At 36.4% G+C, this 26,862-nt stretch overlaps 1 protein-coding gene across 3 annotated transcripts in view; it reads right to left on the reverse strand.

The window, feature by feature from the left end:
* Positions 1-26,862, reverse strand: part of USP3 (ubiquitin specific peptidase 3) — a 90,925-nt gene that overhangs the window by 45,047 nt on the left and 19,016 nt on the right. For 2 of the 3 annotated variants that reach the window (XM_070272858.1, NM_001099759.1), the window contains exons 2-4: positions 19,536-19,596; positions 15,530-15,661; positions 1,005-1,088 (exon numbers count right to left, since the gene is read on the reverse strand). In XM_070272858.1, the coding sequence (XP_070128959.1) occupies positions 1,005-1,088; positions 15,530-15,558 (113 nt within the window). In that variant the 5' untranslated portion in view covers positions 15,559-15,661; positions 19,536-19,596. Of the gene's footprint in view, positions 1-1,004; positions 1,089-15,529; positions 15,662-18,313; positions 18,430-19,535; positions 19,597-26,862 lie in introns of those variants that run through there. The other variant, XM_023642222.2, reaches the window with a different exon arrangement.

The following is a 26,862-nucleotide window of genomic DNA, read 5'->3' on the forward strand; positions in this document are numbered from 1 at the left end:
AGAAATCAATTGTTCCCTTAACAGCTTTATAATCTATTTAGTCAACAAGATACACATAAAAGACTTTGGTGAACCAAAACTATACAGTTTCACTCAAAGAATTAGGTTATTTCCTCCCAACATACAATTTTAAAATATTCTATTGGCTTTACATTTAAGTTTGCTGAGGGACTCTGACTTCTGGCATGTTCTCACCATAGCTTCTGTACATCAACTGTCAAAATAAATTCGATGGCACCTGATGACGAGAGTGACTTACACCAATTTCACTGGAGTCAGCAGTCATTCCAGGGCCACGCTTCCATGCACTGCAGCTTGAAAGGCACTGCTCTTTGGGTTTCTGTTTATTGCTTGAATTTTGGGTACAGTGAGTTTTATCTAAATAAGCTATTTGGCTATAGTAAGAAAATTCTATCCACATAAGTAGTTTCTGTATGATGCAAAACATTTCACAGCCTCTTGTAATTTCAAGCGATATGTACTGTCTCTAATAAAAAAGGAAAAGAAGAAACTAGGATTTTGTGCTATCATATAGATGCAAAGTGGACAAGAATACAATTAAACCTAATTTCCCTTAAAAATAATGCATAAATTTTAGTGCTTCTAAGACCGCCTCATAATATATTTGACAAAGATTTTCCAATATCAAAGGTAACTCTATAATGATTTTATATTGTTTTATGCCCTTTCCTTGCTCCCCCCAAAATTTCCCTTACAAATAAATTGAGTAGCTTCTAAGTCGTTGGATAATAACTAAGAAACAGGTTTTTGGGTCCTTGACTGTGGTTTATGATAAATATTAAATGAAATAAATGCTGAGCTATGACAGTTAACCACGGGCTCAGTTTCAGATATCCAAACACAAAGTTTATTTTATTAACATTTCAGTCACATTAAAAACATGATAAAATTATGGAACATATAGACAAAAATGCCACTCAAAAATTCTAAAAGACCCCTCAACCCCATTCTATCCCCTTGCTTTTCGAGGGCCTGCTACTTACTTTTCCAAGTTCTGTAAGTGTTCTCTGACTTTCTGTACCAGTCCCAGCTTGGTGTCATTAACCACAAAATCATCACAGCGATAACTGCAAGGAAAATATTAATCAACGTGTGTCAAGAGTTTGAGGAAACCACAGTAATGAAATCGCTAAAAGGCCTGGCTGCTGCCAAGATGATCACATGGCCCTGCAGGCAGTTACTGTCGGTGGTAAGTTTAAAGAGGACTTGGAATCCACAGTGGAATGTTTTTTAAGGGCCTTTTTAAAAGCCACGTAGGCAACGAACACTAGCCTCTTTTCACATTTTCATTCAAAAGCTCTTCAATTCCCCCTTTGAAATTGAAAGAAGCTGCTATATGTGTGACATTCTTCTTAGTGGTGCATAATACATGGAAAATGAAATAAAAAGCACCAATTCTATTCATGTAGCATTAAGCCTAAAGCTTTAAGGTGATACTTCCCAACTCAAATTAAGGGGGAGTCTGGGGGGAGGGGAGATTTAAGTGAACGGCAAGCAGAAGGTAATTAACCTGTAGGAATATTTGAATTTTAAAACTAGACATTTTAAACTTAATTTAATGAAAATAAATTGAATTGAGGCAGTTGAGAAGAATGAATCTTTTCATTCTGAGGAGCTATAAAAAGTCTAAAACAGCGGCTACTTTTAGGAAACTGGTACCTGCTTTGAAGAAAGATGTTCAAGGGGTTCTTTAAAACTGTGTGTGTGTGTATGTTAGCAAGTCAATAAGCAAATAATGTAAGGAATCACATGTAATCAACTTTAACTTGTACATTAACATTCAATTTTTTTCCTGGGAAAGGCCAATTTTAACAAAAACAACTTACAAGCTAGTACCAATATATTCTTTTGAATAGCAGCTTTGTATAAAACCACTTTTTATAACTACCAAAGAATAATGACAATAACACTGCCATTCTGAGCAAATAAAACTTTGAATGCACAGCAATTAGTAAAAATCAGATCCCTAGCAGAATCCAAAAAACATTTCTTACATATCAGAAATCAGTCTATAAAAAAATGAGAGAGAAATGGGGGAAAGTAATTTAAAAAAAGACACAAAAGCATGGCCTGTGTCTTTTATTCACAGGAGTCAAAATTTTAAGTGAACGTTTTCAAAAACCTTAACTAAAATATCATATACGTAATTATTTAACACCCCTCCCCCCATAAAGTGACTACCTCCTGTCAATCAAGAGTCTCTAAGTATTCTCCAAGTGTCCCAGGTCACACTCTAACATTTCCACAAATAGAAAAGCTACTTTTTACATCCTTGACCATTTCTCTATGATCAAAGTATCAGCAATGGCAGGAGAATAATTCTTTATGGGTTTTATGACAAATACATGAAGGAATTAAATAGTGAAAAGGTTTAATTCCTTGCCTCCTCTCAGTATAAAGGTTAAGAGGTAAAGTCTACTCTGCCTGTAAATTTGGGCTTAAGGCACTTGGTGCCTCCATGAACCGCAGACATTCACTGAAGAATGAAATTGCATTGTTACTCTAATTCCTCCCTATATTTTCATTCTCTGTTTGCATAAATTTATGCATGTTATTTCCCATAAAACAATACTCAGTGTTCAAAACAAAAACAACTCTAAATGCTAGTGTTCATCTGGGAAAGTAGGAGCAAATTCAGATTACCTTTAATATATGTACAGGCTGCCATAATCTCTAATTGAAAAGTGAACCCCTTAACCTCCACAAAAAAGTGTTTGCTTTGTTTAAAGAAACAAATTCTTTCAAATTAAATAACTGATTCTTTTTTCTTATTAAAGTAATTCTTTTTGATGTGACATGGATTCAGCCTGGAATATAAATTTACTTTATATTTGTAAAGGTTAACATTTTCATATATTGAAATGTAGATTTATTTATGGCCTTGCTCCATTCTGAACTAATCTGACTTAACTGGGTCTAGTTGTTTCATCTCCCTGAACTTTCATCATTAAAGTGAGTAAGTTGCTCTGGACTCAAGAGCTGTGTTAATGTGGCTAATGCAACTGAGCAACTGAATTTTAAATTTTTTTAATTTTAATTGACACAAAATTTCACTTAACAACCGAAGCAGTATAAAATATTTTTCCATTAAACATAACTTTATGGTTTTGGTAAAACTGTATTTCACTTTTATTATTACATCCATAAGATGTATTACAGTGCATATGATGGGTGCAAGTGTCCTTTCTAGTGTTACACATAAGCATGTCACAATCTAGTTTGTGTCAATAGAATGATTCAGTTCAAGTTATTTTTCTGTGCAACAATGTAGCACTGTAACGTGTTTGAGTATTTTATGCAGACAGCATGAGTTACAGGGATACCTATGTAAACAGTAATTGGCAGTTAAATTGAAACATTTATTTTAATTACAATGTAATTAAATTATTTTTCTAGCTCAAAAATTAAGAATGAAAAAATTTTAACTTTCAAATGAAGGCATACTAATGAGACAGACTTGAGTGGAGAAGATCTGTCACAAATTTTACAAAGAATAGCAATTACCATTTGCTGCAGCAGAGCAAAATGAATAAACTGTAAAAAAAAGTTTTTAGATACTAGACTAGACAATGTTAAGAGTCATTTTCAGCAAATGCATATTAATAACTTACCTCTCAACAGTCAAAAAGAATCAATTAAATTAGTCACAATCAATGAAATTGGAATTAAATGTCTAACAAAAAAATTTCTAATGATTATTAAAAGATTGAGCTCTTAATTTCGGCCAGCTATAAAATGGCTTGAATTCTTGCTCAAGAAAGAAAACTATTTTTAGATGGAGAGATAAAAACTTTAATTATTATTTCAGCTAAGGGAATTATGTTTAAAAATTTGAGGAAAAGATTAAAAAGGATATTTTACAAAAAGCGAAAGATCTTCAATTAACCACCAAGCAAATGTCAGTGAATAAAAGACTTTTCTAAGAATATTAAAGATCAATCAACTCAACATTTGAAAAATTGCAAGTACTTTTACTTTTTAGCTTTAGATGAGTTCTACCAGATAAGAGATACTGGCCAATTAATACAAAGTTGGTTACATTTTTGTCTCAAATGACTTCCAAATTTACAAGGAAATGTCTTTCACCTTAAAAATAGTCGATCTCATGTTGTAGGTATTTTTTAATCCTTTACATCTGTCACTTTCAGTTAGATATGAAAAAATTAGTTTATATCAAAACAGACAATGGGCCAGCCACGTGAGATCAAAAATCTGGATTTACTGGAATTCTTATGTTTGTTCCTCTATGTGATAACATATTGAAAATGTCTGTGCTCTGAAGTAGTCTGTATTATGGTTGCAGTTATTAAAATTGTTCAGTATATATGTGCAAATGCTATAAATCATCACCAGTTTATGAAACTGTTATAAGAAATAGAAGATACTGAATTTAATGACCGCATGTTCTTTGCCAACGTTCATTGCTTGAGTCACGGAAGAGTTTTACAAAGATTTACTGTAAACTCTAATTCAAGATTTTCTTGAAACAAAAGCAACATCTGCCAATATTCAACAGTCAAAGAGAAAACATCACAGTGTGATTTACATTTTTTCACCTTATCACAAGGCACATTTGAGAGAGCTAAATGTAAAGATCCAAGGAGAGAAAAAGCTTACCCGTGGCCTGGCTAGACAGGTATGAGAATTTATGATAAAATTTAAACCTTTCATAATACAAATGAATAATGATTTTACACATATTTAATGAATAAATATCAGGAGATTTTAATTGTAATAGCATTACGTAAATTGGCTGCAAAATCTATGAGAAAAATTGGAGAACACTTTGTTGGTATAGATAATTTAGAGTCAATTTTCAGTTTAGTATATAGTGCCCCTTTGAACTGGATGTTGATAATACAGAGGTGTTACAAGAGTTAGTGGATTTACTCAACTTACAGGTAGTTTTGAAACTGATATGCTTTTGCTTCAGGGTCAAATCAATTGTTCTAAAAAGATGTCAGTTTTGTCAATACAGATGCAAATATTAAAGAAAATGGGGTGTTTTTTTACTTCAATCATTTATTGGAAAACTTTTAATAGTGTTTGGAATCTACTTTCTTTCTTTGTATTTTTTGGTGAGGAAGATTGGCCCTGAGCTAACATCTGTTGCCAATCGCCGTTTTTTTCACTTGAGAAAAACTGTCACTGAGCTAACATCTGTGCCAATCTTCCTCCAGTTCGTATGTGGGATACTGACACAGCATGGCTTCATGAGCAGTGAGTAAGTCCATGCCTGGAATCCAAACCTGTGAATCCAGGCCACCAAACCAGAGCACTCAAACTTAACCACTACACCACCAGGCCAGCCCCGCAGAATCTACTTTTTTAAGTGCAATTTTTTTTTAATCTAAATAGAGATCAAGCATTTCTGATGAAAATTTAGCAACTGAATGGAGATGCACTCTAAGTGTAAAATACACGCTGGATTTAGAAGGTTTCATATGAAAAAAGAATGAAACGATAATTTTATTAATTTGACTACATGTTGGCATAATATTTGGATAATTAGGTTAAATAAAATATACAATTAAAATTAACTCACCTTTTTGTTTTTGCTTTTTTAATGTGGCTACCAGAAAACTTTAAATTACCTACGTGACTTGTATTATTTCTGTTGGATAGCACTGCTGGTCTAAAGAGTATCTAAGACCCTACCTCTTCTAACATTCTATAATACTACCCAATATCATAAAGAGGTAATAAATACAACTTTATTGAACTATAAGAAATCAATTTTATTTTGGCTGGATTTGTTTTCACTGGCTTTAAAAAGTCTTTTTTGTTTTCACAACTGTTCCTATTTCTTGAGCCAATATTAGGTTCTCTTACAGTCATTCAGAAGGATACTTATTTCTAAGATTATTACTGTTGTACTGTCTGAATTTACCACACTATATGAGTGTTATTTGATGATGATGATGAAAGGAAAGCACCTCCTTCCACAGGTCCAAACTTCCATGAGTCCCTGGCATGTGGTAGAGGATCAATAAATGTCAGTTTCCTTCGTCTTTGTAACCAACAGCTGCCTTAAGAGCTGCCTTACAGCACACACTTCGCTAACTGCCCCCATTCCCGTTTTGTTTTGTTTCGTTTTTAAAGATTGGCACCTGAGCTAACATCTGTTGCCAATCTTTTTTTTTCTTCTTCTTCTTCTCCCCAAGCCCCCGGTATATAGTTGTATATTCTAGTTGCAGATCCTTCTAGTTGTGCTGTGTAGGACGGCGCCTCAGCATGGCTTGATGAGCGGTGCCATGTTCACACTCAGGATCCGAACTGGTGAAACCCTGGGCCGCTGAAGTGGAGCGTGAAAACTTAACCACTCAGCCAAAGGGCTGGCCCCTCCCCATACCCCTGTTTTTATCTCTTCTTCCTTCCTGGTACAGAGGTCAAAAGAAAGTAAGTAGCAAAAGTAGGAAATAAATGAGAATTTAAATGTCATCTGGTTGCCTTAGTCTTTAGCTGAGACACTGCTCAAACTGGAAACTATCCCACTAATACCGGTATTAAGAAGTCCCAAGACAAACAGAAGACTTTAAACTAAACAAGTTCTAAAAACCTCTTCTTGGTTTACAATTGTGTTGAAGCTATTCGGTCAGAATTATGCTTACCTCTAACAACTGAAAAAAATTTAGCCTCTCTTCTTAGTTTTCCCTTCAAGAACATTACACCAGAATAAGAAGGACAAAAAAGTAGTCCATAACTTGTAGGTTGTGTTTCAAAAGCTTGTAGATTGGTCTTCTGAAACTTCGAATGCATGTGCCATTTTGAAATAAATGTTATAAAATATGGTTAAATGTCATTAGGTGAAAATACATCGAATTCTCAAAATGTAGTTGACATAATATTATAAAAAGTTCTACTCCTCCTTTTCTTGCTTCTATCCTGCTGGCGCTGAGAAACAGAGAGGAGAAAGCTGGGCAGGGTCCAGATAACCTGATTAGTGCTTCACTAGGCGAGGAGGTCCAGGGTCCAGCACCTCTTCAGACACACAGGACCTCATGTGTCTAACAAAAGTCAGGAACTACCTGTACTATAGGACCAATTTTTAGGCTATTAAATTTATACTAAAGTTCTTATTTAGTGATTTTAGGTGATTTTTCAAGTAAAGATGACCTCTACTTCTAATAGACTACAACATGTCAGATAAAGAAAAAGTTCACTTCTGTATTTAATAAAAAGAACTGTTCAAGAAAATTTAAGTAAATTGAACACTAAAGATGAAAAAATAACACTTATAAATCATATTAGGCACCATATAGGAGATGTTAAAGAAATAGGATATAAAAAGGCAAAGTGGGAGGGAGATTGGTATCTTTCTTTACTTCTAACATCTTGAGACAAACTACACTATCACCATGGCTATGTAAAAGATTAGTCTTTGGGCTGGCCCAGTGGCTGAGTGGTTAAGTTCACGCACTCCACTTCGGCGGTCCGGGGTTCACCAGTTCGGATCCTGGGCGTGGACTTACCTACCACTTATGAAGCCATGCTGTGGCAGGCGTCCCACAAATAAAGTAGAGGAAGATGGGCACAGACGTTAGCTTAGGGCCAATCTAACTCACCAAAAAAAAAAAATTCTAACTTTAGAAACACTTATTTTCTTCCTATTTTTACCTTGCATTACATGCCCCCTCTAATTCTAAAAGGCAAAACGCTAGTCTACTAAGAAATGTTCAGAAAAAAATAAAAATTTTAAAAAAGAAGAAATCTTCAAATTATTTTCATCAGGCTCTTAATCAAATTAAAAAGTAGACCACATAACTGAGCATCCACCACCCCCAAAATATTTCTACCTTTGTGTTAATAAATTATATACGCAAGTAAATCTAAATTAATATGTGTAGTATAAAAAAGAAAATCTTTAGAAGAATAAGCTAGAGATGAAATAAACTATTTTAAAATGTCTTGCTATTCATGATACCTTCATACTATTATTTAATGAATATTTCAAAGTACAATATACACATAGGACGAGGTTTGACATTAATGATAATAGATATAAACTCATACTTCATGTAGTCTTTTAAACTTCTTGTTCAACTTATCAGCTCTGATTAGTCTGTGCTTTTGTTAGATAGCCAATATTAGACAGCCAATATTTTTATCTTGTAATGTGTTTGATGAGCTGAGAGTAAGACAGTCAGCTTGCCGTTTTCTTGTTCACCAATATTTGCGTTATTATTATTTTTGCAGGGGTTTTTTTTTGTAAAAATATTTTAAAATGTGTGTCCATTTGATGAGGGTTGATTTCATAAAACTAAATCCATATAACTCGGCAGACAAAAGGCAACATACTTCAAAATGCTAAAAGTGAACAGGAGTGAGGACACCCCATGTGAAGCTCTGATTCAGAACACTCTGTGTGGTTCCTGTCCCATGACCATCTCATCTATAGACCACTGGAAGCAGGTCTATTAAATATTTGCCAAAGCTTTTTTTCAAATAAAAAGTTTTAATAAAAGTTCTGATATTTTCTTCCCATACCCTTAAGTACATTATTTTGGAGACCACTGCACTAAAAACTAGGTCCCCAGCACATAACGGGTTCTCAATGCATACTTATTCATTGAATAAAAGCAACATATCTGCTATTCTGATTTTTTTTTTTTTTTTACATTATTCACATTATGTTTGAGGACCACCATGTAAATTAGACTCTGTCTCAAGTAAAAGTTTTGAATGTAAAAATTTGGGAGGAAAAGAGACTGCTTATAGAGCCAGCCCTAATGGCTTAGTGGTTAAAGTTCGGCATGCTCCACTTTGCAGCCCAGGTTCAGTTTCCAGGTGCAGAACCACACCCCTCGCCTGTCAGGAGCCATGCTGTAGCAGCCACTCACACAGAAGAACCAGAAGGACTTAACTAGGATATACAACTACATACTGGGGTTTTGGGGAGAAAAAAATAGAGAGCAAGATTGGCAACAGATGTTAACTCAGGGGGAATCTTTCCCAGAAAAAAAAACAAAACTCATCTCCTGTGAAAAAATAATAATAATTTTTTAAAAAAAGAGATTGCTTATAATACCAAGTTTTCTTCATAAAAAATTTAAATTTTTGCTTTGCATCTTTCTTTAATACATTTATTCCTAAATATAGTTTATGGCTTTTGTTATTATGTTGAATGTTTGTTTTTGTGTTTGGTCATTTCCATTTTTTTTTTTAAAGATTTTATTTTTCCTTTTTTTTCCCAAAGCCCCCTAGTACATCGTTGTGTATTTTTAATTGTGGGTCCTTCCAGTTGTGGCATATGGGACACCGTCCCAACATGGCCCGATGAGCGGCACCATGTCCACACCCAGGATCCGAACTGATGAAACCCTGGGCCACCTAAGCAGAGTGCACAAACTTAACCACTCGGCCCCGCCGGCCCCTCAAAATTTCTTATTAATTCTAGTTGTTGTTTTCTACGAAAGCCCCCCTGAATTATCTGGAGATTCGATTACAAAATTTGAAAAGCGAAATAATTTTTTTCTGGGGCCGTCCCCGTGCCTGAGTGGTTAGGTTCTCATGTTCCGCTTCGGCGGCCCAGGGTTTTGCCGGTTTGGATCCTGGATGCAGACACGGCACCGCTCATCAAGCCATGCTGAGGTGGCATCCCACATGCCACAACTAGAAGGACCCACAACTAAAAATATGCAACTATGTACTGGGGGGCTTTGGGGAGAAAAAGGAAAAAATGAAAAAACTTTAAAAAAAAAAGAATTTTTTCTTCTTTTCCAATATTTATACTAATTATTTATTTACTGTCTTATTTCAATAGCTAAAACTGCCAAAACAATGTTTAATAATAGTGACAATCATGTAAATGATGATAGAAGGTATTTCTGTCATTTCTGATTTTAATGGCTTTAGTATTTTGTCAATTACTTGTTTGCTTTCTTTGGGGGAAAACATGATATTTTAATAGTTCTCTTTTATTTCAATGTTGTTAGTGGTTTTTTCAAAATCAGAAACAGCTATTTATAAATGTACTTTTGCTTCTACTGGTACAATAAACTGAGGTTTCCTTTAATAATGAATATGTTGGCAGACTTCAGGTGAAATTAACTCAGTAATTATATAATTTTCTTTTTGATACATCTTACTGAGGTAGATTTGCTTTAAGTTATAATTATTTGCAACTATTTTATTTAGTGATACTGACATTTTCTTTTTGGAGTTTCTATCAGATTTTTGTCTAAAGGTTTTGAAAGTTTCATAACATTAATATACTCACGGTAAATTTTAATAGTTTGAGGCTGCACTATCCAATATAACAGGTACCAGCCACATGTAGTGGTTTAAACTTATACTAGTTAAAATAAAGCATTCAATTCCTCAGTCCCACTAGCTACTTTTAATTGCTCAACTGCTACCGTATTTTATGGCACAGATATCACACCCAAAGCAGAGAAAAATCTCTCTCTCTCTCAGCTTTAAAATTCTAAGTTTTTTTTCCCATTCCTATTGTTAGCGCTATCCAAGTTACCCAAATCACAAGGTTCCACGTCATATTCTTGAAGAACTAAGAAAATATGCCCAGATCAAATCATTTTTCACCCACCCGAATCAAGAAGCAATCATCATACAAATGAATCTAATTTTTAATACAACAGTAAAGAAACAACTCCTTTAATCTACTAGCTACAGAATGATTTTTATGCAGTAAGTCATGTATAATACTAATATCAAAAAAACCCCAAATAAAAACTTTCATGCAAAAAGTACCCTTCAAGAAGGGAACAATGGCAGATCAGTCAATAAGTTTTAAATTCCTTTTTATTCCCTTGCATAATATTTTGATATCTAGAGGCAAATCTGATCTCTGGTTTTATTATAAAAGATAGATACAGGGGAACAAAACCAACAAGTGATATTCTAGTGATTTCGTCTATTCCAAACCAAGAAAAGTTAAAATCCAAAAGAACTCTGTCAGAAAGCAAGCTTATTTCTAAATTCTCTTTTCTTAAAATTTGATGTGTTCCCATCAAATAAACCAATTTTGGAAAATTAGAATAATACCTGCAGAGGAAACCTACATCCTTTGTTAAAAGCAGACAAGGACCAGTTTATTAAGGAAGAGCATGTTTTCAGACCACACCTAATAAAAAGTTTCTCTTTTTAAATAAACAAAACTCTCCCTATTCTCTAATCTTTACAACACTGAAAATTTGTGTCCAAATAGTATATAATGATAGCCAACAAAAGATTTTCTCCTCTTTAATTTTTTTTTAAAGATTTTTTTTTTTTCCTTTTTCTCCCCAAAGCCCCCCAGTACATAGTTGTATATTCTTCGTTGTGGGTCCTTCTAGTTGTGGCATGTGGGATGCTGCCTCAGCGTGGTGAGGCTGCCTCAGCGTCGTTTGATGAGCAGTGCCATGTCCGCGCCCAGGATTCGAACCAACGAAACACTGGGCAGCCTGCAGCGGAGTGCGCAAACTTAACCACTCGGCCACGGGGCCAGCCCTAACCCCTTTTTAATTTTTAATCACAACTGCCTTTGAAACGATTCAGTATCAATTTAACAGATAAGAACTTTATTTTTATTCGTTTTAATATTAAAACTGCTATTTGTTACAGGTGTTTAAAATCTGAAATACAAGTCTTTTTTCTAGACAAATCAATTGATTCACATTTCATAATATTACTTTGTTTGAAGGGGTGCTTTAAAACATTGCTCTACCAGGAAGGAAAAATTCTAGTAATTTAGTTTTAATATTCCTTTCATACTTTCATATTCTTAGAAATTCAGCTATTGCTGATAAGCATCAAAGTTGACAAAACTATGTCAGATGTCAAAAGTTATTTTTTCAGCATTTTAAAATTATTAATTCCAAATGTCTATCTACATAAGAAATCAAATGACAGTTTCTAATTTTAATCTTTGTTTCTGTCCCACATTTCTTTTCGATCAATTTTAATCTTTTTTTTTCCAATATAATAATGTACACCACATATGATTCCATTTGTATTGACTGCGGGGTGGGAAGTTGGTGTGGGAGGAAAGGAAATATTACTTAAACAATAAACTGAACACTAGTCCTTGTTTGAAAATCTTGGGAAGATTTTCATTTTTATTGAAATTTTCACTTACCTCTAGCTCAGTTAATGTGACTTATCTCCTAAAGGAGTGGATTTGTGCCAAATCAAAATTATTCCTTTTGGTGTTGCTTTCCCTCTTTTGAAAGAGTGACCCATTTTATGCTGTTCTGTTTGTTTATTATGTGCTTCTTGGAGACGCCTTGTTTATATCAGAAGGGAAGTGAGCTGCTCTGCAAGGGGGTCCCTCTTGGAAGGTAAATGAAATAGCTCACATATGCCATGATTTAGGTCTTCCTCAGGAAAAACATTCTGTGGCTCTTCAGTCCTCCAAGATGATCAGAGGACACAATGTTATAGATTTGGTGTAACCTTCCCCATTTTCAGAAGATAGTTAGCAAAATTCAATCTCTCAAACATATAGTGCCTACTCTGCACCAGATGCTGAGTACCAAGAAAGACCCGAGGATCTGACACATGGTTCCTGCAGTCCCCAAGGACATTTACAAATAACTAACGTGCAGCAGGAAATTACTAGTTTCCTAAGAACTGTGAGTTTAGGCAAGATTACATCCAGCTACAATTTGAGCTGGGTGGCAGGAGTGGGGACAGTTCAGTGAGACCTTCATAAAGGATATGCAAAGCTAGGACAGGGCAGGGACTCTTGGAAAGGGGAAAATAAGGATAGAAAAACCGTAAGCCCCAGAGCATGCTTCAACTTCAGAGCACAGAGCACATGGAAAAGGAACTTTGTTTTTTATTTTAAAGATTGGCACCTGAGCTAACATCTGTTGCCAATCTTTTTTTTCCCTCCTTCTTCTCCCCAAAGCCCCCAGTACAAGCTGTATACTGTAGCTGTAGGTCCTCTGGTTTTGCTATGGGGGATGCCGCCTCAACACGGCCTGGTGAGCGGTGCCATGTCCGTGCCCAGGATCCCAAAGGGTGAAATCCCAGGCCGCCGAAGCGGAGCACGGGAACTTAACTACTCGGCCACGGGGCCAGCCCCAAAAAGGAGCTTTAACATTAGCTAAAGTCAAAATATTTTGATGACAAGCATAATAATTAATAAGCAAATAGATTAAACAGAACACACAAACATTCTACTTCTGAAGCAAACCATTTGGTCTAACCACAAGAAATTCATGTACAAAGAAAATTTACAAACTAAAGTGAAACTACTAAAGTGCACTGGAAACTACACACACACGAACACATACACCCATACAGAAAGAAGAAATCGTTTTCTGTTTGTCTCCTAATCATAGCAAGGTGTGGGGAAAATGTTAATTTAAACCACAGCTTCATCAGTTTACTACGTTGTAAACTGATGAAGCTGTGGTTTAAATTAACATTCAGATTCCTTTTAGGCCCTCAGTGTAATGCTGCAGGGTGACTGCCTGGCATTTTGTTCTAAAACCCACAAATGAGACGGTAATGTGACCAGCTGCAGCTCCCTTCCTGCATTTCAGAAGCTCTGGCTGTCCACACATTTGCAGTTCTGTATAACTTCACACAAAGACTGGCAACTGGCCAAGAAGTCTCTGCCATGGTGTATATTCCCCAAGGTTGAATATCTGCCATTTAATTCAAATTCAGCCATGAAACGGCATGTACTTCAGCACACTATACCAATAAAAAATGAATTAAATTCCAATTCTAGTTAATAAAGGTATTCCTCCAAAATGCAATATATAAAGACATTAAAGTATATAATCTACATTTTTAAAGAGATCTATGAATATTATTCCACTCCATTCTTAAAATTTCCTCAAAGAGTTACCATTTCCTCATAATATTATCAATAACGAGAAAACCCACTGCACATAGAGAGTTAATTGTATTTTCAAACTTCCCCATCAAGCATTTCACGCACATTGCTAACTGAAAATCAAGGAGAATGAATGTTTTCAGCATCTAGTATGTATAGGTTGACATGACCTACAACAATGATTGTGAGATAGAGACCTCACGAATGATCTTAACTTCTGGCAACAAGAAATACTTACAACCTTACAGAAACACATGGTTCTGTCAATTAGATAGCTATGCCATTCTAGTATATAAGTTTCCTGAAGGAAAAGGGGAAAAACTAATGAGAACACTTTAACAGCTTGGTTAACGGTTAACTTTCATAGGCAGGCGTGTTTTACAAGAGCAAATAACAATACACTGAGCACTAGCCATCGTGTGAAAATCTTGGGAGGATTTTCATTTTTATTGAAATCATCATCTACCTCTAGCTTCTCTCTCTTCCAGGTCTGGACATCTTCCACACAAAGAATCAACGAAATAGTAGTGACCTGAATGACTAAACTTTAAGATGTTGTATTCAACAGCCACAATTTAATAATGTTAAACCTGTAGAAATTTAAAAGAGTTGGGAAGCCACTGATCTTTTTTTCTTCTTTTTGATGGACACTTTTCTATAATACAATTATCAACTAAGGACAATGAAGAAAGGATTAGGATACAACTTCAGTAGAAAGTGTGAATCAGAAGTGACATTTGGACTTTAAATCCCCACCCTGCCTTCACGTGACATTCAAGGGCTGTATGGAAAAAAATATCTCCAAAGGGATCCTTTAAATGGCTTGGTTTTTTCCTTTTTTTCCTTCAGTGTCAAAAACCTTTTGAATTGAGAGTAAACTGATTAAAAACAAGTAAAGAATATTCATCATAATTTACTAGTCAAGGAAAGAAATTTGCTTCACACAGAAGTTAAAACTACAAAATACACCAACTTTTTGAGCATACTAAAGAGGTACGGATTGTTAAACATCATTTGTAGCCTAAATAACCTAGTTCTAAGTAGTCACAAAAATAGATACTTACTTTATTTTCATGTATATGAAACAGACATGGATATATTGTTTTACAGAAGGAGAACAGGGCCTCCAATCTCCTTTTAAAGGATGTGATACTTTAAAAAAATAGCCTTCAAGGCTACACATGAAATTTTTGACATTTATCTACATAGGAGTAGAAGAGAAAAGTGGAACTGTGCTGGAAGAGGGGAGACCATCAAAATAATTTTTTAAACAAAGAAGTTAAATTTTTAAGATTATATAACAAAATGTTAACTGGACACAATAGGAACATGGTTTTGTTTTGTTCCTTTAACATAGGTTTTTATGATATTATTCTTCTATTAAAAACAACACAAGACAAAAAGGAATTATAAGGAACAGCAACAAAGAAATAGATACTTTTCATTTCCCTGAAGCTTACTGGGATGGACAAGGCACAGGGGGAAGGAAAGAAGAGGAGGCCTAGCTCTGAAAAGAACGACGCCAAGTAAAATCTGAATGAATAAGGACAGGCACTCTGATGGCTCCAGTCCCCTGTGAATGCTGACAGGACTAAAAGGAGGTAAAGGCAGTAGCAACCGGCTTAGAGACTGGGCAGGAGGAGAAAGAGGGAGGAAAATGAGAAAACACTTGCACACACATAGTAAGGACTATCATTTCCAGAAAACATTAATACTTACCAGTATGTACTGTAGCTACTGCAATCCATACACACTGTGTGCTGAGCTTTATCTTGCTTTTCTGATTTCTTATGGTTGGTTAAGGGTGTTTGTGCATCTTCATAATGTTTTTTTGCATGGCCATTCACATACCTTATAAAAAGCAAATGAAAATTTATTTTAAACTAAATATTGCTTTGGAAGTTAAAGTAGTAGGAGAGGATGATAAAATTAGATGGTAATCAAGTCAGAATGAGAAAGAATGCTTCCTTATAAGAGCATTCAATCCCATAAGAGCACTTAATCACTTAGTGATTTTTAAGTTGAGTACTTAAAATATGCTCCTTTTTTGCAATCAAATATATGATAGTCAACTTTTAATTAGACACAAGAGTAGGGCCAGGCAAGGAAAGGCATTATCTATACAAATCAGTTTCAATACCATTGATATTATCACTTATCAGCTCCTTTGCTGATGCTTTTGCTATATAGCTTTTTCCTTTTTTTAAGTTTTTCTCAGACTGCTAACTGCCAACTCAGGCTACTATCAAAGACAAGCTTTGTAAACTAAATTACTCAGCCACCTCCCACAGGGCCATGGGCTCTGCTTGGGTTGCTGCTTAATATAAAACATGAGAGTATGGAATACTCTGGATAATATGGAAACAGGATAATCTTCCATCTCTTTCTCATCAATATGGCTTCAGATCTTTTATTTCAATGCCTGAATAATCAGTTCCACTCATATGGAAATACATTTGTTTAGAAAAAATCCAAACAAAACACAAATCATCTTAAGCTTATATAAACTGTTATTTTTCTGCATGGACAAAGATAATCAAAGGTTGACTATACTCATAAAAATTTTGTAACCCTTTCCAACTGAGATTTAATAAATGACTGTATTGCAGAAAGCAAAATGAAATTGAAATTGGTTCATATGCAGATGGCGTGCACCTAAATTCATCTACACCTTCACCTAAATACTGTACAATGTTCTAAGTGATCACCTATGAAGACCCTAATAAAACAAAAAAATTCCCACTTCCTAGAAAGCAGCCAATTTGTAGAAGGCAAGGCCTAATTGAAAACTCAGAACAGTCACGACAAATGCTGGTTAAATTGTACCAAAATAAACACGCTCAGAGAGTTAAGGTGACATTTTGGTCATGAGGTGCCTTAACGGTACAGGAGCAACACTTACCTTGGGGAAAAGAAGACAGTGGTGTGAGTAGGGAGGAGAAACTTCAAGTCCAGCCTCAATACCCCAGGAAAGGATTAGAGGCACTACTAACCCCAGTGCAGAATATAATCGTGTTCCTTTCCCATTTTTCCATTGAAGTAAATATAACCAACACGTGTGTGTACACGGGTCCTCTGTCCATAAAAGTGATTTTTACAATAAAATAATGATTAAGAGTATAAGCTCAAAAACTAGGCTGCCTGTGTTCAAAAGTAGGCTTTCTCACATGCTGGCCACGTGGGCTTGGGGGAGTTGCTTAACCTCTCTGTGCTTCTGTACCCTCATCTGTAACATGGAGATAATACTACTTCTATCTCGTGGGTTGTTCGGTGATTAAATAATCTGTGGCTCTGAATGCACGGATGAATGAATGAATGTCGGCAATTGTTTCATTCACATTTTCCTTTATACACTTAACTACCATTTATTCAGAATCCAAATAACATAATTGCTTAGAAAGTGGTCATCGTAAGCACATACTTCCATGTAATACATTGCATAGGTCAAGAAACATGCTATATTTAACTAAGAAGGTCAACTCCAAGGCATCATATAGGTCCAATATCTAATCAGCTCAATTTCCTATGCTTATATATTTTATACTGTGCCATGAAAAACAACAGTAATATTTATAGAGTACCTTCAGAATCAAAGAAAAAGCAGTACTGAATAATAATAATAATAATAATAAAGGCATTACCACTTTCAAGTCTTTGAAAACTGATCATTTGTACATAGTACATACAGTTCATTTAGCCACCACACTGTAGTCTCCAAAGGTACTAGACATTTAAATGGTTACTGTCAGTGTCGGTGATGAAGTAAGAAACGCATTACTGCGGACACTAAGATTAGCAATGTTTTGACTAATACTCAAATACATCAGTCAGGAGTTAACAGTTATGTATAAACTGGCTAACATAAAAATAAATATCTCCCTCATCTAGTTAGATTTTAACTAGACAATTTAGTCTAAAAAGTGTCAATATATATGTCAGATTTCTAACAACAATTGCAAAAATCTGAAAAATAATTTAAATGGGATGGTGTCCTGAAGACCAACAGAAGATATAACTCAAACATGCTACTGATAAACTATGTTTCCAGGTTGAAAGAAGATTCCATTTAAGACTTCCCTGCAGACAAGGGGTCTAAAATTACTGAAAAATCAGAATCCATGGCAATCAACACCCAAAGGATTACGTGATAAAAGAAAATTAACCAATCCGCTGTGTAAAATGAAGATCCAAATGCAGGCTACTGTCATTATCTGTTTAATCTACTTAATCACATTTCTCTGAAATGATGTCAAATTTCTAAATTTAAGATTGCTTGCATTTGGAAACAGACTACCTGCAGAGTCTAGAAAATTTCAACTTATTTTTCCAAAACCTACTTAGAGAATTGTTTGTTGCTTGCTATTAAGAACACTCATCTCTCCACTTTTTGAGAGTTTGTGAGGTCTTTTCATTGGCATACGACCTTCAGGATTTAGGCTGTAGAGCACTATGAGACAACTGGAGAACAGAACTATATAGATTTCATTGCATTATAATTCTCACCTCTCAAAATTTAGGAGAGGAATCTGTCTCTTCAAGTGCAGAATTTAAGTGCTTCTACTTTTCTTCTTTTTTAAAAAAATGTTATCTGTACAAAGTATTTTCAGGTTCCCCAAATCCTAGAGATTTCAAAACCACAACAGCCACAATTAAGATATGCAGTTAACATTTTCCAAAGGTACTCTTAAGTGTACATGGAAAACATACTCAATTCCAGGACTCAAAATGTGAAAAATCAAAAGTTAACAGACGCTCTCCTCATGCAACGCAGGTTTAAAAATAACAATGGGGAAACGGTCCAAATAAATCAATACAGATTTTGGTCTGTGTGACTTAGAATGATTTCCCAACTTCTTGCTGCTAAGCTATTACCTTCTGAAGTAAATTCGAAGTGAGTTTTCTAAGCTAAAAGAGCAATAGAAATAAATGTGCTACTACCAGGCTAAAAGAAGACAAAGGATGATATTTATTTGATTTTGTGTTAGAAGAAAAGAGTTACTAAAATATTTAAGTAACATCATTTTGAAGCTAAGAAGGGGAGGAAATGCTCTGGCTTGGTGGGGGGTGAGGGGGAGCGGAGTTAAATCCCTGGAAAGCAAAAACGTGTACACAGAACATCGAAACATTTGGTACATCTTAGCAATTAATAATGAACTCCACAGTAAGGACATTTTCAAGGGAATTCTTTTATCTGTAAATATTTTAGCATTTTGTTTTGTTTTCAGAAGAATGACGTGATATCTGAGATTTGATTCAAAAGTGAGAAAAGGTGGGGATGGGGTAGGAAATAGGTGAAAGAAGACTGGCCATGTGTTGATAACTGTGGAAGCTGGGTAATGGACATATGGATCTCAGTTATACTCTCTACTTCTGCGCAGGCTTAAATTTACCTGATGAAAGGTTTAAAAAACAACCGTAAGGTAAACTTTTATTTCCAGATTTCAAAGTTCCCTTATTTCATCTTTTCAAATATTACCAGTAGATTCTCTTGATCATCAAATTAATTCTTCTGAGTATCAATATAAAAGGTTTTTCCCCCTAGATTTTCCTCAGTTCTATCACTAAACAAAGGGATTCTACGGGGAGAGGAAGCCCCACAGAGAAGTACACACTATGATTAAGCAATGGTGCTAAATAAATCCAAATCAATAAGACTCTGACATAAAGCTTAAAGGCAAACTGAGAGAAGCACTTAGGGTAGTGAGGTAATAAGCATGTCACCTACCTTCCACAGTGGACACTCGAACAAGTCAAACAGACCCAGGGGCTTTTGTTGGACCGGCACACTAATAAAAAGAAAAATACACAATATACCAATTGTATCATGTTATTTCCCAGTTTCTCCTCTAATCTGCAATAGCATATCCTGTGGTTCAGTTGTAAATTCCATGGCTGCTTAGGTGTACTGAAATCACAAATCCCGGCTTTGTGAGGGCATATACACAAAATGGCTGCCCAATAACGTTACACTGAACAGAATTTAAATGCATGTCCACAACAGCTGCTCATTTTAACTGTCGACTCAACTCAAATAGTTTAACCACAAGTTAAACACGTATACACTTTTCTCCTTTATCACTTATTCCCTTTCACCACAGTCTCTAACAAGTAAATGACAGCCCGTTTTCTTATTAAAAACATTTTTTAAAGTCTTTTTTTTTTTTTTTTTTTTGCTGAGGAAGATTCACCCTGAGCTAATATCTGTGCCAATCCTCCTTTATTTTTTAGTATGTGGGTTGCCAGCACAGCATGACCACTAACAGAGCAGTGTAGGTCCATCCCCAGGAAGTGAATCTGGGCCACCAAAGCAGAGTGCACTGAACTTAACCACTAGGCAACCGGGGCTGGCCCCAAAGTCTAGTTTTTTAATTACGTGTCTTTGCCATGCAGATCATATACTACTATAAATGACACCTCTTTCAGTTTATTAGTGAGAGGCATAACCTAAGAATACAATTAGGAAGACTATGCCCAGTTTTTCCCAAATTAATGTCTCGGTCGCATTAAATATAATTCTAAATATGACAATTGCATATAATTCTTGCTGGAGTTGTAATCAGGACATTAATTATTTTAAGTATTAGAGGGGTGGGGCAGGCAAGAAGGGGTATGGAAACTTTTAAAACATTGGTTACAATTTTGCTTGCTGTTTACTCAATCTGGAAAAAAGCCCACTAAGCTTAACGATGATTTTCAAAAGGGAAGGGACATAAAAATCACCTGGAAAGCTTTTTGAAAACACCTGTTTTACTCAGACAGCGATATCTACATTGAGGTGCAGACAGAAGGACAAAGAACATGTCCATTTTGAGAAAAACCGCTTCCCTGGTGACTCCCTAATACATCCCCTTGAGAAACACCAGTCAGCATCCTCGGGGCCAGGGAGGGGCAGCACAGCACAGCCACACACTCAGGACTACAACACAGCCGCCACCTGGAACCCCAAGAAACATCTGTTGAAGGAAAGTTAAATTTCTTAGTATAGGATACCAAGCTCTTCCAAGATTTGGCCTATCACAACAGTCTTTCTCACTATTAAGAAAAATGAACCAAGCCAGCCCTGATGGCCTAGTAGTTAAAGTTCGGCATGCTTTGCTTTGGTGGCCCGGGGTTCGGTTCCCAGGTGTGGAACCACACCACCCATCTGCCAGTAGTCATGCTGTGGTGGCAGCTCACACAGAAAAACTAGAAGAAGTTACAACTAGAATATACAACTATGTACTGGGGCTTTGGGCAGATAAAAAAAAAGAGGGGCAGGCCTGGTGGCGCAGCGGTTAAGTGCACATGTTCTGCTTCGGCGGCCGGGGGTTCGCCAGTTCGGATCCAGGATGCAGACATGGCACCGCGTGGCAAGCCCTGCTGTGGTAGGCATCCCACATATAAAGTAGAGGAAGATGGGCATGGATGTTAGCTCAGGGCCAGTCTTCCTCAGCAAAAAGAGGAGGATTGGCAGTAGTTAGCTCAGGGCTAATCTTCCTCAAAAAAAAAAAAAAAGAGAGAGAGAGAGAAAGATTGGCAACAGATGTTAGCTTAGGGAAAATCTTTCCAAGCAAAACAAAAATAATAATAGATACCGAATTTCGGTACCTAAAAAAAAAAAAGAAAGAAAAAAGAAAATTAACCAAAGGTGGAAATAAGATGAATCAAGAACTGTAAGCCCTTTCAGTGTATAATGAAACATTGTTTAATAGATCCTCCCAAAGATACTTAATTAGAGCATCATTGTTTGACCTGCTGCTTACTGTTGATTAGGACCCAAATTCTATGAAGTTACAGGTAAACTTGTAGATTTTCATTTGGTAGAGAGAATTTCTGTCCAGCAAACTCCAAAGGTTATGATTTTACTACCCTGTAGGACATTAACCAATTTTGTATCTAGTCTAGCAATTTATTTCAACATTCTTGCCTCAATGTCTATATACACTCAATTCCTCAAATGCTCTTGGAATCAGCTTTACCATCCTGCTGGTTCCCTCATTAAGGAATCTCTGACATTTCATTCTGTATTTGTATGGAAGGAGAGAGGAGGGCCAAGAAGAAAAGGAGAGCACAGCGAGATACTGCCCAAGGGACTGGGCCTGTCTGGCCAGCACAGGGTTCTAACTAGTTTTGAATACGAGAGCTTTGAGTGGTGAAATCCCCTTCTAGTTAGCCAAGGGCCCTACCTTTCCTTACCACATTCACACATTTACATTAACTGCCAGGCCATCCTGAAGGCATTTGAGTTTTTGACTCAATCGGGTCCAATCCTGTTATATGCGCATGTAAGCCACAGGACAAAAAGGTTGAGAATACCTGCCAAACTGCTAACAATTATTTTAGGCAGGTACGTGAGAAAGACTATTGTGAGGGGAGATCGCTGGCTTTTCATTTGTACACTCCTGTGCTATCTGATTTATGGCAACAAGAATGTGATGTTTTTATAGCTTGAAAAGAAAGTCCTTTGAAGTATATTTTTAAAAAGAAATACAGGGCAGGCCCCATGGCCAAGTGGTTAAGTTCAAGTACTCCGCTTTGGCAGCCCAGGGTTTGCCGGTTCGGATCCTGGGTGGGGACCTACACACAGCTCATCAAGCCATGCTGTGGCAGCATCCCACACAGAGGAACTAGAAAGACTTACAACTAGGATGGACAACTATGGACTGGGGCTTTAGGGAGAAGGAAAAAAGATGACCGGCAACAGATGTTAGCTCAGGGCCAATCTTAAAAAAATAATAATAAATTAGAACACAGTTACTTGACAGGTATTCATGGTTTGAAGTATAAATTGGAAGAATGAAAAACTACAAATATTATAATTTCGTCCTCCAGCAAATCTTTCTTTTTCTCTTAGTAAATATGAAGAAACATTGTAACTCAACCTGGAAAAAAATATGTTGAAGTTTAATATTATCCTGAAATAAATAATTATATTACCACAGTAAGTTTAGGCCCAAGCTTTTAACTACCTAGAGCTATTTTTTTCTTTAATTACAGAAGACTTTTTCTTCCTCTAAATGAAAAAAAGAAAATCTACAGCAAAATCACTGTTACTTTGGTGTGTTTCCTACCAAATGTTCCTTTTTCCCCTTAAAGCTGTAAATATACACACACTACAATGTGCATACAATTTTGTGATCTAATTTTTCCACTATCAGTATACTGAATGTATTTCTTCACGTTACTGAATTTAGAACAGTGTATTCTAAGGCTAGTCTTATAATATCTCAGTTATCTCAAAGTTTTATTAACTTTTTAATTTCCCAGTTTCAAATTTTAGAAAAGTTTCCCTAAGGTTGATGGGGAAGAAGGAACAGGGAGTAATTGCTTAATAGGTATGGGGGTTATTTTGGGGTGATGTGAATGCTTTAGAGTGGTGGTGGTTGTAGATGTACTAAATGCCACTGAAGTGTTCACTTTAAAACTGTTAATTTATGTGATGTGAATTGTACCTCAATAAAATAAATAAATAGGTACTTAAGACAGGGATAAGGAGGGAGAACAAAAAGAAATGAAGTTTTGGGGTCACCCCCATGGCCGAGTGGTTAAAGTTTCACATGCTCCACTTCAGCGGCCCGGGGTTCACAGGTTTGGATCCAGGGTGTGGACCTACTCCACTCATCAGCCATGCTGTGGAGGCATCCCTCACACAAAGTAGGGGAAGATCAGCACAGATGTTAGCTCAGGTGAATCTTCCTCACCAAAAAAAAAATAAAATAAAATAAAAAATTTGACTTTCAAGAACACTAGAACAAGTAACTTATGCTTTTTAATAAATCTCAAAATGGGGCCAGCCCCGTGGCTGAGTAGTTAAGTTTTCGCACTCCGCTACGGAGGCCCAGGGTTTCACTGGTTCGGATCCTGGGCGCAGACATAGCGCCGCTCATCAGGCCACGCTGAGGTGGCATCCCACGTGCCACAACTAGAAGGACCCACAACTAAAATACACAACTACGTACTGGGGGGATTTGATGAGAAAAATCAGAAAAAAAAATCTCAAAAAAGACTTCACGTTTCTGAGTCAAGAAATCCAATTTCTTTTATCATGAATATTTACAATAAGAAAGTTGAGACAATGTGTGTGATAGGCCATTTGAATGGCAGCACTCTCTGAGGGCTTAATACTTTCACATTGGAAAAATACTTGAAGGCTAGGAAGCTATAGAGAATAGGGTATGATGGGGGATTCTGAAGCCATTTGTTGCATCGCTTTCAGGAATAGTCACTCTGTTTATACACATTTCATCCAAATTAAGAACCTTTAATGTACTTAAGGCAATTATCAAATAGAATGAAAAATACTGGCTTTAAATTAAACAAACTCTCAATGTTAAGAACAGAACAGATCATAGCATGAATAAAAGAACGCTACAAATAATCTTAAAATTATTTATTTTAATAACCTTAAGGGGAAAATATCTTATTATAAAAGACAGTCTCAATTTATAAACAGATGAGTTTCAAAAGTTCATCTGTAGGATGAATATATTTCCCATGGAAGTCATGAAAACACGGCTTCCAGGTTCTTCTCTAAAATTCTACATGAACCATAATATAACTGAAATGGGGTTTATTTTGGGGTGATGACAATGTCTTGGAACTAGATAGAGGTGGTGGTTGTAGATGTACTAAATGCCACATTTTTCTATAAAGTAAAACCACACATAGTCAATAAAAATATTTTTAAGCTATGAATATACTATTTATCCAGCAAAACACAAAAATATTAAACTGAAGGTTTTTAAATTTTTTTATCTTAAATGCTGAAACATAAGAGAAAGAGGGTAATAAGGATGGAAAATTGTAGAAGTTCAAAAAGATAAGTCTGAGAACTCATAAGCGCTCTTGTTATGACACCTAATTACACTTCGAGGTGACGTCAAGGCAAGGAAGCCACGCAGTGTGTTTCTCACAGTTACCCTTGGCCACAGCAGAGTCACTGCAGTCTCATAAATGGAGGTTTGTCTTCTTTCACTTAGATTATAAAATTTCCTCAAAGTAACTCTCTCCTCCAGCAGTCTCTCCTCTTTGCTTAGATTCTTCCAGCCCCAAGCTCAGTGGCTCTTCTCTCAATCCCTGGGCATCTCAGTCTGGAGGTTGGTACTAGCTAGGCTCCCTTCACTCTCTTCCTTCGGCTATGGCCTCAGAACCTTCCTCTGGCCCTGTTCTCACCTCAGACAGAAGCTCTGCAAGTTGGCACATGGGCCCCTTTGGCAGGAGTGGGGAATCTCGATCCTCTCCTGAGCTACGGCCATTCTCCTGAAGGTAGAAGCTATAAGACATGCTAGGCAGGGGAGAGGAGTGGAGGAGCCCCAGCCTCTAAAATATGCTCACACTCATGCCTTCTTCCTAAAGCCCCCAAAAGCTTTAACACTCCTGGAAACTGGGAGGTGAGAACTGATGAGGCACAGAGAAAGAAGGAAGGCATCCAAGTGATCTACAGACCAATGTGGTTTTCCTCCCTACCATTCCTGTGAAGGGAATAGTCTTCTCCTTTATCAAGAGATAAGACAGAAAACTAGGGAGTTCTGTGCTTAAAGGGGCCTATTTACCATGAATGTTTTCAGGTTGCACTAAGAAGACAAGGAGTTCATAAGACAAAATGGCACCCACACTGAATATAATGTTCTTTCCACAATATCACTGATCTTCAACATCCTTAGTATTCACTACATGGAACCTAATAATATACGGTACATTTGATATTCAAGGCCTATCAACAATTCTCTTGGAATTCTAAAAATTTTTTATAAAACATGCACTACTTCTTATGATACAACTTAGTCACTGTCTCTAGGCACAAAATAGTCCAAGCACACAGCACTGACAGGCAAGCCATTTATACAGCATCCATTATTCAATAGTTGCTTTCAAGTGGTAGAGAATTCACAAAGGCGAGGATCCGATGACCAGGATTCTAGTCCTGGTTCTACCATCACTAACTATAGAACTGAGAAAATCACTACTATTCTGGGCCTGTTTCTTCACTGTAAAATGAAGACTAGGTGATGAGCATGTCCCCTCTAATTATAAAATTATTCAAAGAACATAAGCCAAAAAACAGAGGAAACAATCATTTTATCCTCCCCTATAGATAAAATTCTTCCAACTCGACTCTCCACCTAATTTTCTTTAAAAGCTTAACAAAGAGATAATTGCTAACATAGTACAATTTTCTAAACCAACGGTTTCCAACTTTTTTCCTGCTTCCCACCACCCCCAAGAAGCAAACACATGCCCCACACAATGCCTATCGGTAACAGCAACCCACTGCCACAGCAGGGGTGGGAAGTGTGTGGAATCACTGTTCAAAACTGTTACAGACAGGGGGCTGGCCCTGTGGCCGAGTGGTTAAGTTCACATGCTCCACTGCAGCGGCCCAGGGTTTTGCCAGTTCGGATCTTGGACGCAGACATGGCATTGCTCATCAGGCCATGCTGAGGCGGCGTCCCACAAGCCACAAGCAGAAGGACCCACAACTAAAATACGCAACTATGTACTGGGGGGGGATTTGGGGAGAAAAAGCAGGAAAAAAAAAGATTGGCAACAGTTGTTAGCTCAAGTGCCAATCTTTAAAAGAAAATGTTACAGATAAACAATGCTGCCACAACAGTGAAACTCAAAACAGCCCCCAACACACGCACAATTTTTAAAGTGCTCCACTCTAAAATTACTAGCAACCCATAAGAAAACATCTATGATATGTGTTTTTTAAAAAGCAAGTTCATTTTTATCTAGTTCGGATGTATCTAGTACGTAGTATGTGCCAGGCACTACTACAACCACTTTATGAATATTACTCCATTTAATCCTCTACAATCCAATGAGGTGCATGCTATTATTTGGCCTGTTTTATAGACAAGGAAACTGAGGCACAGAGAATTTATGAACTTGCTAAGTTAGTGACGAAACTGGAACCCAAACTCATACAGTGTTTGAAGTCATGAACTGCTACAAAGCAGTAAATCCAGAAGGTTGTCATTTTTGTTTTAAAAAGATTCCATACTGTTTCTGGGTATATATTATATGCCTGTATATAAATTTTTAAAAGTCTAGAAGGATATATAGTAACT

This window comes from Equus caballus, chromosome 1 (genome assembly GCF_041296265.1).
Source record: "Equus caballus isolate H_3958 breed thoroughbred chromosome 1, TB-T2T, whole genome shotgun sequence".
Lineage (NCBI taxonomy): Eukaryota > Metazoa > Chordata > Mammalia > Perissodactyla > Equidae > Equus > Equus caballus.